Source organism: Mizuhopecten yessoensis, unplaced genomic scaffold, assembly GCF_002113885.1.
Source record: "Mizuhopecten yessoensis strain PY_sf001 unplaced genomic scaffold, ASM211388v2 scaffold10745, whole genome shotgun sequence".
Lineage (NCBI taxonomy): Eukaryota > Metazoa > Mollusca > Bivalvia > Pectinida > Pectinidae > Mizuhopecten > Mizuhopecten yessoensis.
This window is the reverse complement of record NW_018408700.1, coordinates 366940-378769: the sequence shown is the minus strand read 5'-3', so window position 1 is coordinate 378769 and position 11830 is coordinate 366940. Positions and strand designations below refer to the sequence as shown.

Genomic DNA, 11830 nt, shown 5'->3' with positions numbered 1-11830 from the left:
AATAAAAATCACGCGACCGAAGTCTGCGAGAACCGAACATTTTACCCGGTTACGCACCCGAATCTGAAAAGGACAGCTTTAAAATGAATAAGGCTACATTCGAGTATCCCGGTTGAAACGGTACGTGCATGTGTGGCGCAGAAATTTTCCACGATAAACGAACACACTTGGACCGTTCTATAAGCAGAGCTAAAAATCCACAGTTTCGGAGAATTAAAAACAATGTATCAAGAATATTATATCCTTCTCTCACGCGTCCACTAAATAACATAACGTTTCTTAAAAATTACATGTGACCTGAGATTGTTTAAGAATTGGCAATAGTCAGCATTTTAGTTTCGGTCAGGTACGTCTGGACCCCTCAATCTACACGTACCAAATTTTCCTGAGGTCAGCCTCGGTCCAAATCTGTACCTGTCGTTTTCTTTATGGGTTCAACCGGTTCAACCGTTTCAACCGGATACGCGAATGTACCCTAACAGAACACTAGATCCGGACAATTCTATCCGGTTTCGGCTTTAATGATAAAAATATTATGTTGTGTTGTGTATCCGGTAAAAAGAAGTTAACTTCTCCGAACAAGTATACTGAATGTGAAAATAGACAAACATCGTCCATAAACGGTAATATTTCCATATAAAATGATTAAATGTATATTACTAACCATTGTATCTGTCGATCGATCGTATCAGAAACTGTGGCTGGCCTAACGTATATGCTGTGACACTGTTGCGATAAAGTAGCTTTCTCACGACGAGAGAATTTTTGGCCGAGGCATTAATATTAGTACTTACTGTTGCAGTACTGTTCGAAATCACGCGAATGTAGCAGGCCAGGGGCAGTTAACAAATCTTATTTCGACTTCTTATATATTTTTTATTAACAACCGAACGATATGCACAAGGAAAGGAATGAAATTCTAAGGAAACCATCACAGGTGTTTGAAATTCTGACTGTAAATTTAGATAAAAATCTTATAAAAAAATAGGGGTATTACTTTTTTAGAAATACCCTTATTTTTTTATATGATTTTTTTCTCAATTTGCAGTCCTAATTTCAAACACGTGTGAAACCATATATATACAATGTAATCTACATCTGTAAGTAGACATTACACCATGTAATCAAGTTGAGGTAAGCTAGTTAATAGAGTGTAGATCCAATCTAATGTTTTGTGTTTTTTAATGCTTCAGGTAGCATTGGATAACATGCCTTTGGTGTTGCTGTTCTGAAATGCTTTTTCTTGGACACCGGAGGTAAAATAATCGAGACACTTCAACTTCCAGTTACAGGCTGTCACATGATGAGGACATTTTGGGAAGGGTAATCAAACCATGTGCATGCATGGTGATCATGATAAATTATACTATTTCAATATCTGTTAGGGGTAACATTATTGACAGACATACAAAAATGTACAATGACAAATCCATTGAATCGTGCAGAAGCTAAATGTGCAGGACTATAACAGTAATATCTTACAAATGTTTGCAGTAGAGGTAATTAAGTAGTGATTCAGCCACAGATGTCATACACAACATAATTAAATATAGTTAAAGTGATAAATATAAGTACAGCTTTATGTGAGTAAGTGATCTATAAAGAAACACCGTATGGCACACAAAGGTGAAAAGCTACATGAGTGTGATGTGTGTGGTAAAGAGTTTAATAAGACCTACAACAAGCAGATACACATGAGGACTCATACAGGTGAGAAGCCACATGAGTGTGATGTGTGTGGTAAAGAATTCAGTACAACGCAAAGTCTACGAAGACACCAAAGGATACATACTGGAGAAAAGCCATACAACTGTGCTGTTTGTGGTAAAGAATTCAATTCAAAAGATGGCCTACAGACACACATGTGGGTTCATACTGAAGATCTAGAGAAGCCGTACAAGTGTGATATGTGTGGTAAAGGATTTATTAGCACGGGTGATCTAAATAAACATTACAAAATACATACAGAAGAGAAGGCTTATAGGTGTGATGTCTGTGGTAAGGGATTTTATAAGCCATATAACCTGAGAATACATGTCATGACTCATACAGGAGAGAAGCCGTACACATGTGATATCTGTGGTAAGGGGTATATTGTGGCTCAAAGTCTGGAGAAACATCAGCAAACACATATTTTCCAGAGTGGAGAAAAGTCCTACAAGTGTGAAATCTGTGATAGAAAATTTAAACATACAGATGGTCTACGGACGCACTTGAGAATTCACACGGAAAAGGAACCCTACAAATGCAGCATATGTGGTGAGGTGTGTTATAGTAAGGCTTACTTACACAAACACAGAGGGACACACACAGGAGATAAACCATGTGATGTCTGTGGTAAGGTGTTCAGTAGCACCAGTGATCTGAAGAAACATCAGTGGATACATTCAGGGGAGAAGCCGTACAACTGTGACCTCTGTGGTAAAGATTTCAATCAGGCCGGTAACTTAAAAGCACACATGATGACTCACACAGGAGAGAAGCCACACAAATGTGATCTGTGTGGTAAAGAGTTTAGACGAGCCAATACCCTACAGACACACAGAAGGACTCACACAGGAGAGAGGCCATACAGATGTGATGTCTGCAGTAAGGGGTTTAATAGCAAAGGTGACTTACAAAAGCACTCCAGAACCCACACTGGAGAGAAGCCATACAAGTGTGATGTTTGTGGCAGCGAGTTCACTGTGGTACAAAGTCTGAACAGACACCACAAGAAACATATACTGGAGACAAACCGTTCAAGTGTAATGTATATAATTAATAATTAATATTATGTCTTTAAATTACAAGAAAGTGCATAAGTGACCTTTATGATACCTCAGGACTTGACACACACCGGAGAGAAGCTTTACACACAGATTAATAGATTCTTAGCATTATTCAAAATTCCTGTAATATACATGCATACATGTGCATGTGGAAAATGATTTTCTCACACAAGTGCACAATTTTTGATACTTATAAGTACATAAAGGACCTCGAAGTATACCATATACTCTTATCCATTGCAAGTTTTAATTATTTTTTTCATAAGGGGATCCTGGTGTGATTCCTGTGGAAAGGGCTTAAATGTCACTGTACCAAATCTAGTTTCACTGTAAGAAGATACTGCATACTGGGAAATATTCCTTCAATTTATTGTTACCTTTTCCCTCTGGAATCAGGGTGAATTTACACTCTGGACAGGTTGGATTTAAAAACAAAAAAATCCTAAGCAAATGAGACTAAGTCATTTTTTCTATGGTGTTTAGGAAATTTCAGTAGATCCAGGTCATAAAATGATACCTATATAGCTACCAATTTTTCAGAGTATGATATATTTGTATTCATTTTGCATAATTTATACAATATAAATGCCAAATACCAAGGGACACTCAAGCTTGTACTTTACCTATATATCTTTAAAATTAAAAAAAAAAAAAATGTAAAACAAACAAAAATAGAAATATGTGTATTTGTGAACAATCAGAATTTATTGTTACATAACATATGCAACAACATTGATAAAAAAAAGCTTGAACAATACAGGTAAAAAAAAGCTAAAATCTTTGGGCATTATACCTGAACCCAATCCTTTAGCTGACATGTATTGTACACACCTATGCAATGTGATTACAACACAGCTCCTCATTAATATCATATGAACAATAGTGATGATATGATTTGTTTAAATCAGCTGATTGATTATTTAAATTCAATCGAGACAAGCTTTTAGCAAAATATTTCTACCACAATTTCTTTCTTAAATTGACATTTTTTTTACTGTTTTAATATATATATATACAAGTTTCAAAAATGATGAAGCTCCAGAGTGAGTAAAAGGGATATTTCTTTAGATTGGTCAATAAGTCTTAAAAAAATGAGAATGCTGGTTTGTTAAAAATATTTTAGAAACCTGTAATGACAAACACAGAAAAATGATGAGGAACACCACATGTTTGTTGCCTTGCATGCTCATTTTTAATATCGATTTAGTTAATACTGCAAAACAGGAAATATTTGTGAGTCTTTTTCTTTCTGATTTTACTTTTACTCTTTTTTGTTTTTGCTTATACAAACTTAAATAGCCTACTAGAACCCTATATCTTGAGTCTGTTTAGGATTCCTATCCCACTGCAGACAAAACTAATATTAGAGGTGGCTTTTTTTGAAAATGGTAACCTCCCTTTTAGTTTAATTACTTTTTTGGTATATAACTGTGGATAGACTGGTCTTGGGTACTACTGTTAACAATGAACCTGAGTCGGTAAGAGCAAAAGTATAAAGACTGGAGGTCCAGGGTTCAAATCCTAGTTTGGCCCATTGCATTTTTGGCCGGATTGCAACGCAATCAGGGCTAATAGATTGGCGATTCCCGTCTGTCCATCTGTCCATTCATCTCTCCGTCTGTCTGCGCTAAGGTTCAGAAGAATGGTTAATCTCCGTTTTCAAGTTATTAATTATCCCATGTATCTAAGGATGCTTATCACATGCAATGCTTTGGATGCTGGTTGTGACCTACATTTTCCACTTTAGTGACCAGGAAGTCGCCCGCCTACAAGCTATCTTTCTTAATTTCTATGGTATTGTCATCGCCCGCCTACTATCTACCTTCCTTATGTATCTAAGGATGCTAATGACATGTGATGCTTTGGATATTGCTTCTGACCTGCATGTTCCGCTTCAGTGATCAGGTTAAGAAGATTGGTTAAGGTCAGTTACTAAGTAACTGCTTGTTGTACATCAAATAAACTTGCATGGTTTATGTATCTAAGGATGCTTATCACATGCGATGCTTTGGATGCTGGTTCTGACCTACATTTTTCGCCTCAAAGACCAGGTTAAGAAGTTCAGTTGAGGTCAGGCCCCATGCATCTGCACTATGGTTAAGAAGATTGGTTTCGGTCACTTACCAAGTAACTACTTGGCCTACATCAGCTAAACTTGCATACCTTATGTATCTTAGGGTGCTAATCACATGCGATACTTCGCATGCTGGTTCTGACCTACAATTTCCGCTTCAGTGACCAGGTTAAGAAGATTGGTTAAGGTCATTTACTGAGTAACTGCTTGTTGAAAACTTAACCTGTATTGCTTATGTATCTTAAAGGATGCTAATCACATGCGATGCTTTACATGAAAATGTGCTGTAGCAATCGGGCCATATCACTATTGGCGGTTTCTTATTTGCTATTAAATTAAAAAATATATAGCCATACATAGAAAAGTTCCCGATGCATGGTAAGTTGTTTTGGCAGTGGAACAGGGGTCCTTAGTTCATACAGTACTGTGTATACACTTATAACCATACTCTTGGTTCCACTCCTGGGATTGTACAACCATTTAAACCTCACAGTAATTACACACTGAAAGTTTCCTGTTATACATGTTATAATGACCACTGCTATTTATTGACTAGTAATAATGACCACTGCTATGTATTGACTAGTAATTATAATGTTTGTATTATTGGATTTATTTACTATATGTACCTGATCGTCTGAACACTAGATGCCAGTTACCATCTATAGATGTAAATGTATAGTAGTGCGCTGTCTAGACATTAGAAATGGTACAGTATTATATATGACTAGTTTTGCACTGATCACATGACAATGACATAAGGTTTGGATATTTTAAAATCAGCTTTTTCAATCGACAAGGTGCATATTGGTCACAAAAATAAAATAATTTTACGATAGTTTTTGTTCGTTTTTTGTTTGTTTCATTTTTAATTTATCGCCCACCAGGTTGTTATCAGACTGGTTCAAAATGATCAATGTGAAACTACTGGTACGCAACACTGCAGCAATAATTGTCAACCATCTGTCTTGCCGATATCAACTTTATTTTCTTTCTTTGAAAGGCTACTCCTCCTAAATGGCTGATCTGGGCCCGTATGCGTGAAAGTGTTCTCATGCTGAAGCATACATTCTGTGCTTTCTTTAAACGCAGTTAAAAAATGTAATACGATAACAAAAAGTCCTGTGTAACCATTTAAACAATATTTGGTTTGAAGTCTCTCTTCAAAATTTTCTGTACCCTTAGCGAAATGTGTTTTGTTCTTAATTTATAACTGGAACAAGAAAATGGGCTTGAGCATGGAATCCGAGTTTGAGCTCGAGAACGGTTTCATGAATACGGGCCCTGGTTTCAGCTGCATTTGGAACGAAGCTCCATTGGGCCAAGGAGAGGTTATTTTGGAAAAGAAGAATGTGCTGATGCATTAACAATTGGTATAAATATTCCTTATGTCGTCATGAACAAATAAATTGTAATAATTTTCATAGAAATCAGAAAAACCACATTGACCTCTGATAGTGTACCAACCTGCCATTTGATTGACAGAGACATTTTTGCCTTAAGAATCGCTGCAGACGCATGGAAGGAAGATCCTATATACACGTGTGGCTAATCCGGCATCGTAATGGTTGAGATCGCGATTGACTACATATACACGATATAGAAGTGACGTGTGACGCTCTGATTAAGTTAAGATGTTTAAATCCATTTTGAACCTCAATTCCAATTTTTACTAAACAATTATGCTGCATTTTGCTGGAAATTATCAGTGCATTGTCTAGAATACATGTTATTTGCGAGCGGAATCGAAGTCCAAAATGGCCCCCAAAATATTTTTGAAAAGCCGGAAAACCTTATTTTTAATTTCTTTTTAAATTGACATTTTGTTAAGCGAGATTATAAGTACAAAATTACGATTCTTTACATGATCTTGGGGTCAAAGATCAAAGTCATTATCTTGAAAAAAATAATAATACTGGATTCACAAATGATATGGAAAGGTAACGACTTTTCGTATACATACAGAACCTGCAGACATTGATTCGTAACCTATAGCTGCCCTGTTCCACCGTTTGCTCTAGTTGTTAATTTCATCTTTAGCCAAATGTTCTCGTCATTGCCGTTACCATGGGTTGTTAGGGTTAATACGAAAACTTACCCCAATATAAAGAAAGGCAAATCTAGCAATGCCTCACGATTCATACGTTCAATTAATGATTTGGTTTGTTTGTGTTTTACGTCCTATTAACAGCTATGGTCATTTAAGGACGTGCAAGGTTTTGATGGAGAAGGAAAGCCGGGGAACCACTACCGACCTGGCGACTGCCCCACGAAGGTCTCGAACCCGCGATCCAGTGGTGGAGGGCTAGTGGTAGCAGAATGTCCGACGCCTTAACCACTTGGCCACCGCAGCCCTCCATTAATGATGCTATTCAAAGGTGACAATTGCTAAAACTCATTTTACATATATTTAATGGAGGCAAAATATACGTCTTTTAATTTCAAAAATGTTACGTTAACACGCTAAGATTCAAAACAAACACATCTCTACATGTACTTGTAAATGCATTTTAATTTTAAAAATATGTTTGATTATATATCCCTCAATCGCAAATTTCTGCAATTTGACTTGTTGCCTATTCACCAAGATGTCAGAAAGATACGTGCATCCATATGTAAATGATATATTTGATAAAAAGAAGCCATGCTTTGCTACTGAGAGATTTTGATTTAGCAAGTGAAGTTTTCGACCATATAGAAACTTACCATGTGGCTATAATAGTTAGTTTCGACCCCTGGAAAGAAGGATTTATTCGGTCGGTCTACTTAATGAACTATGGACTGTGGCACAGACAGAAGCGTAGGTATTGTCAAACAAAATTATGAGATGTGGATGAAGTTTATTACGAGTTTATTACTCGGAGAACCTGTGATTAACTTATCAAATACTCTAATTGAGGAGATAAACATCGACACCAACCCACAAAATATCGACAAGTTTGTAAAAAAGAATAACAGCATACGTCATGGTTACTTCACGTCATTGTTATTTTTTCTCTATTTATACCGTGCAACTTTGAGATCATTCTGAGATAAAAGGGGGTAAAGTGGGGGACCAACATTATAAATGGCCTCATTTTGACAAAGCTATATGTTAGTTTTTGAACCCTTCTTCATTATTGTGATGTTTTGTGCAACATTATACAACACAACTGAGAAACATTAAAACTGGCATATAACTTATAAGTTCAAAGTTTGAACTTTGAACTTGAACTGATAAGTAGGTCACAGTGACCTTATTCTATAGCGGCCGTATTGTGTCAACAATATACTCTATTATGTGTCTAGAAACACGCAAGGACCACACTATATTCATGCTGAATATTAATAAGTAGCATCGTAGTCGTAGCAGCCTCATCTAGAGACGTGAAGTCGGAGGAAGAGTGTTCACAGTTATATTAATTTTTCGCTTTCTGTGGGTTAACCTGAACACATTCCATATTAGTAAGATGTAATGGTAATTGCATTATGTACAAGAAATAGAACCTTCCTCTAAAGTGTCTAACAATAAAACCACAAGGTGGAAAAAAAGGTACCAGACATCTAAAATGCTATTTTAGGTGTTGGTATTGAAATCTATTCTCTTCGAAGATATCCAAACTGTTTGTGATGTATTTGTAGAATACATATCGATGCAGAACAGTTATCAATGATTATGATGAATCACATAATGCATGTATTAATCATTGTGTATTAATACAGGAAGGAAAGGTCAAACAACAAAGGACTTCAGATGTATATACAAATGAAATCCATTAAGCCCGGTACTTACGTCCAGGGGCGCTGATACAAGCATACTGGCTATGCAATGGTATATTCAAAGTAAATAAGATAAAGAAATGGACGACACCAATACCAAATATTAAAAATGAATCCTTGTTTTGGGAAAAAGAAATATCAACAACTGAAAATATGTGTATTGTACTGCACCTCCAAGATACTTCAAACAGTACAGAATGGCATGTATCCTTTTTGCACAGTGATCAAGAGTAAAATATAAACTTTATTTATTTTACAACAATTATGATGAAACAAGTTATTTCAACTTATATTAATCACTCTTGTTGGCCCGGATGTTAGCGTGCTTGGGCTCTTTGTGGGAGGAAACCGGAGTACCCTGAGAAAACCCGCGTGATCGGGCAGGTGATCCTATACCTTTTCATGTCCGATCGGGGAGTCGAACCCCGGCCGCCATGATGAAAGGCAAGCGCGCTATCCGCTGCACCACCCGACCACCCAAAGAGTACAAGAGGACGCAAGACATTAAGGATACTTGTATCCAAGATAATACAATTCAAGTCCAATTGCAAGGTATTGCAAGTTAAAACTATTAATTCCTAGAGTATGAGGCAAGTACACATCACCATTCGCACTATAGGTATGTAAGGACCTCCACTCAACTAAATAAGTATGTTAGGTCTTTGTCAGGAGGCGGTAATGCAACCAATCGTGTCAGCCAAAGCATCCATCATTACGGCAGAAGTATATGATACTTTTATGTACCTACCACAAACACTTATTATCACAAAGTAGACTTCAGAAATTGATAAAAGCAATGGCGAACATCATTCACGTTTGTATAACAGTTGGTCTACTACCTTAAACAATAATTAGAAAAACGAAGAAATAAAACACCTATTTGAGAATTTTGTTTGTAGATGGAAATAACCCAAACACAGTATGTATTTTGATACAGCTGTAATTTCTTTCATGTAAGAATCAGCAGTGGTACTAAAGGTCAACAGAATGAAAATTCCATTTCTAAAGTGGGCCGATAAATAGGTAGAATACAGCGTCTAAAGTGGGCTGACCGATGGGTAGATTGTATCGTCTAAAGTGGGCCGAAATATAGGTAAAATACAGTGTCTAAAGGGGGCCGAAATATAGGTAGAGTACAGCGTCTAAAGTGGGCCGACCAATAGGTAGAATATCGCGTCTAAAGTGGGCCGACAAATAGGTAGAATACAGCGTCTAAAGTGGGCTGACCAATAGGTAGAATACAGCGTCTAAAGTGGGCCGATCAATAGGTAGAACATAGCGTCTAAAGTGGGCCGACCAATAGGTAGAATACAACGTCTAAAGTGGACTGACCAATAGGTAGAATATAGCGTCTAAAGTGGGCCGACCAATAGGTAGAATATCGCGTCTAATTTGGGCCGACCAATAGGTAGAACACAGCGTCTAAAGTGGGCCGACCAATAGGTAGAATACAGCGTCTAAAGTGGCCCGACCAATAGGTAGAACACAGCGTCTAAAGATGGACGACCAAAAGGTAGAATACAGCGTCTAAAGTGGGCCGATCAATAGGTAGAACCTAGCGTGTAAAGTGGGCCGACCAATAGGTAGAATACAACGTCTAAGGTGGACTGACCAATAGGGAGAATATAGCGTCTAAAGGGGGCCGACCAATAGGTAGAATATCGCGTCTAAAGTGGGCCGACAAATAGGTAGAATACAGCGTCTAAAGTGGGCCGACCAATAGCTAGAACACAGCGTCTAAAGATGTACGACCAAAAGGTAGAATACAGCGTCTAAAGTGGGCCGGAGAAAAGGTACCGTATAGCATGAAATGTTCGTTGTGTATAAACATTCGTGGTTTTTGTGTTTGAACCACGAAAATAAATACAACGAATGTGAATGATATATGTGTCAACTGTTGGTTAATACAGGATATCAACGAAAGTTTGTACCACGAAACGATCTAAATGGCTTCAAACCACGAAAGAAACTGCCCACGAACAGTTCGTGTAATACAGTAGTATACAGCGTCTAAAGTGGGCCGACCAATAGGTAGAACATAGCGTCTAAAGTGGGCCGACCAATAGGTAGAACACAGCGTCTAAAGTGGGCCGACCAATAGGTAGAATTCAGCGTCTAAAGTGGGCCGACCAATAGGTAGAACATAGCGTCTAAAGTGGGCCGACCAATAGGTAGAATACAGCGTCTAAAGTGGGCTGACCAATAGGTAGAATATAGCGTCTAAAGTGGGCTGACCAATAGGTAGAATATCGCGTCTAATTTGGGCCGAAATATAGGTAGAATGCAGCATCTAAAGTTGGCCGACCAATAAGTAGAATGTAGCGTCTAAAGTGGGCCGACCAATAGGTAGAATACAGCGTCTAAAGTGGGCCGACCAATAGGTAGAACACAGCGTCTAAAGATGTACGACCAAAAGGTAGAATACAGCGTCTAAAGTGGGCCGACCAATAGGTAGAACACAGCGTCTAAAGATGTACGACCAAAAGGTAGAAAACAGCGTCTAAAGTGGGCCGGAGAAAAGGTACCGTATAACATGAAATGTTCGTTGTGTATAAACATTCGTGGTTTTTGTGTTTGAACCACGAAAATAAATACAACGAATGTGAATGATATATGTGTCAACTGTTGGTGAATACAGGATATCCACGAAAGTTTGTACCACGAAACGATCTAAATGGCTTCAAACCATGAAAGAAATTGCCCACGAATAGTTCGTGTAATACAGTAGTATACAGCGTCTAAAAAGGGCCGAACATTTGGTAAAATACAGCGAAAAGGAAACATTAAAACTGGCACATAACTGATAAGTAGGTCACAGTGACCTTATTCTATAGCGGCCGTATTGATGGATGTTACTATTCATAGTAGTGACTATGAAATAAATGCAATTATGACTGAAATTGAACATTTTGATATTGTTTCAATTGCTGAAACACGACTAAATTGTTTAACAGAAACATCTGCACTTTTACTCTGTGAAGGTTTTAACACTTTTTGACATTATATTTTATTACCTAAGCGTAGGAATAGCCGGAACAGAAATACAAATATACAGCGACGACATGGTTTTAGGGCTTATATAGATCTGGAATGTATCTGACTACAGTTCAATGTAAGGAACATTAACGTTCTCAATGCAACGCTTTATAGACCCCCAAACGCTGGTGATGAATCAGTAAACCTTATTAAACATACTATTGAATAAGAAACCGATACAAAAATTATA

At 37.4% G+C, this 11830-nt stretch overlaps 1 protein-coding gene across 1 annotated transcript; it reads left to right on the top strand.

The window, feature by feature from the left end:
* Positions 1-544: 544 nt before the first annotated feature.
* On the top strand, positions 545-5676 carry LOC110462098 (zinc finger protein 431-like). The gene is made up of 2 exons (XM_021515930.1): positions 545-623; positions 1194-5676. Exon 2 carries the CDS (start codon positions 1614-1616, stop codon positions 2769-2771), a length of 1158 nt encoding a protein of 385 aa, XP_021371605.1. The 5' UTR covers positions 545-623; positions 1194-1613; the 3' UTR covers positions 2772-5676.
* The last annotated feature ends 6154 nt before the right edge of the window (positions 5677-11830 follow it).

Coding starts and splice junctions, on each gene's coding strand:
- LOC110462098 (XM_021515930.1), top strand. CDS start 1,614: ATGGCACACAAAGGTGAAAAGCTACATGAGTGTGATGTGTGTGGTAAA.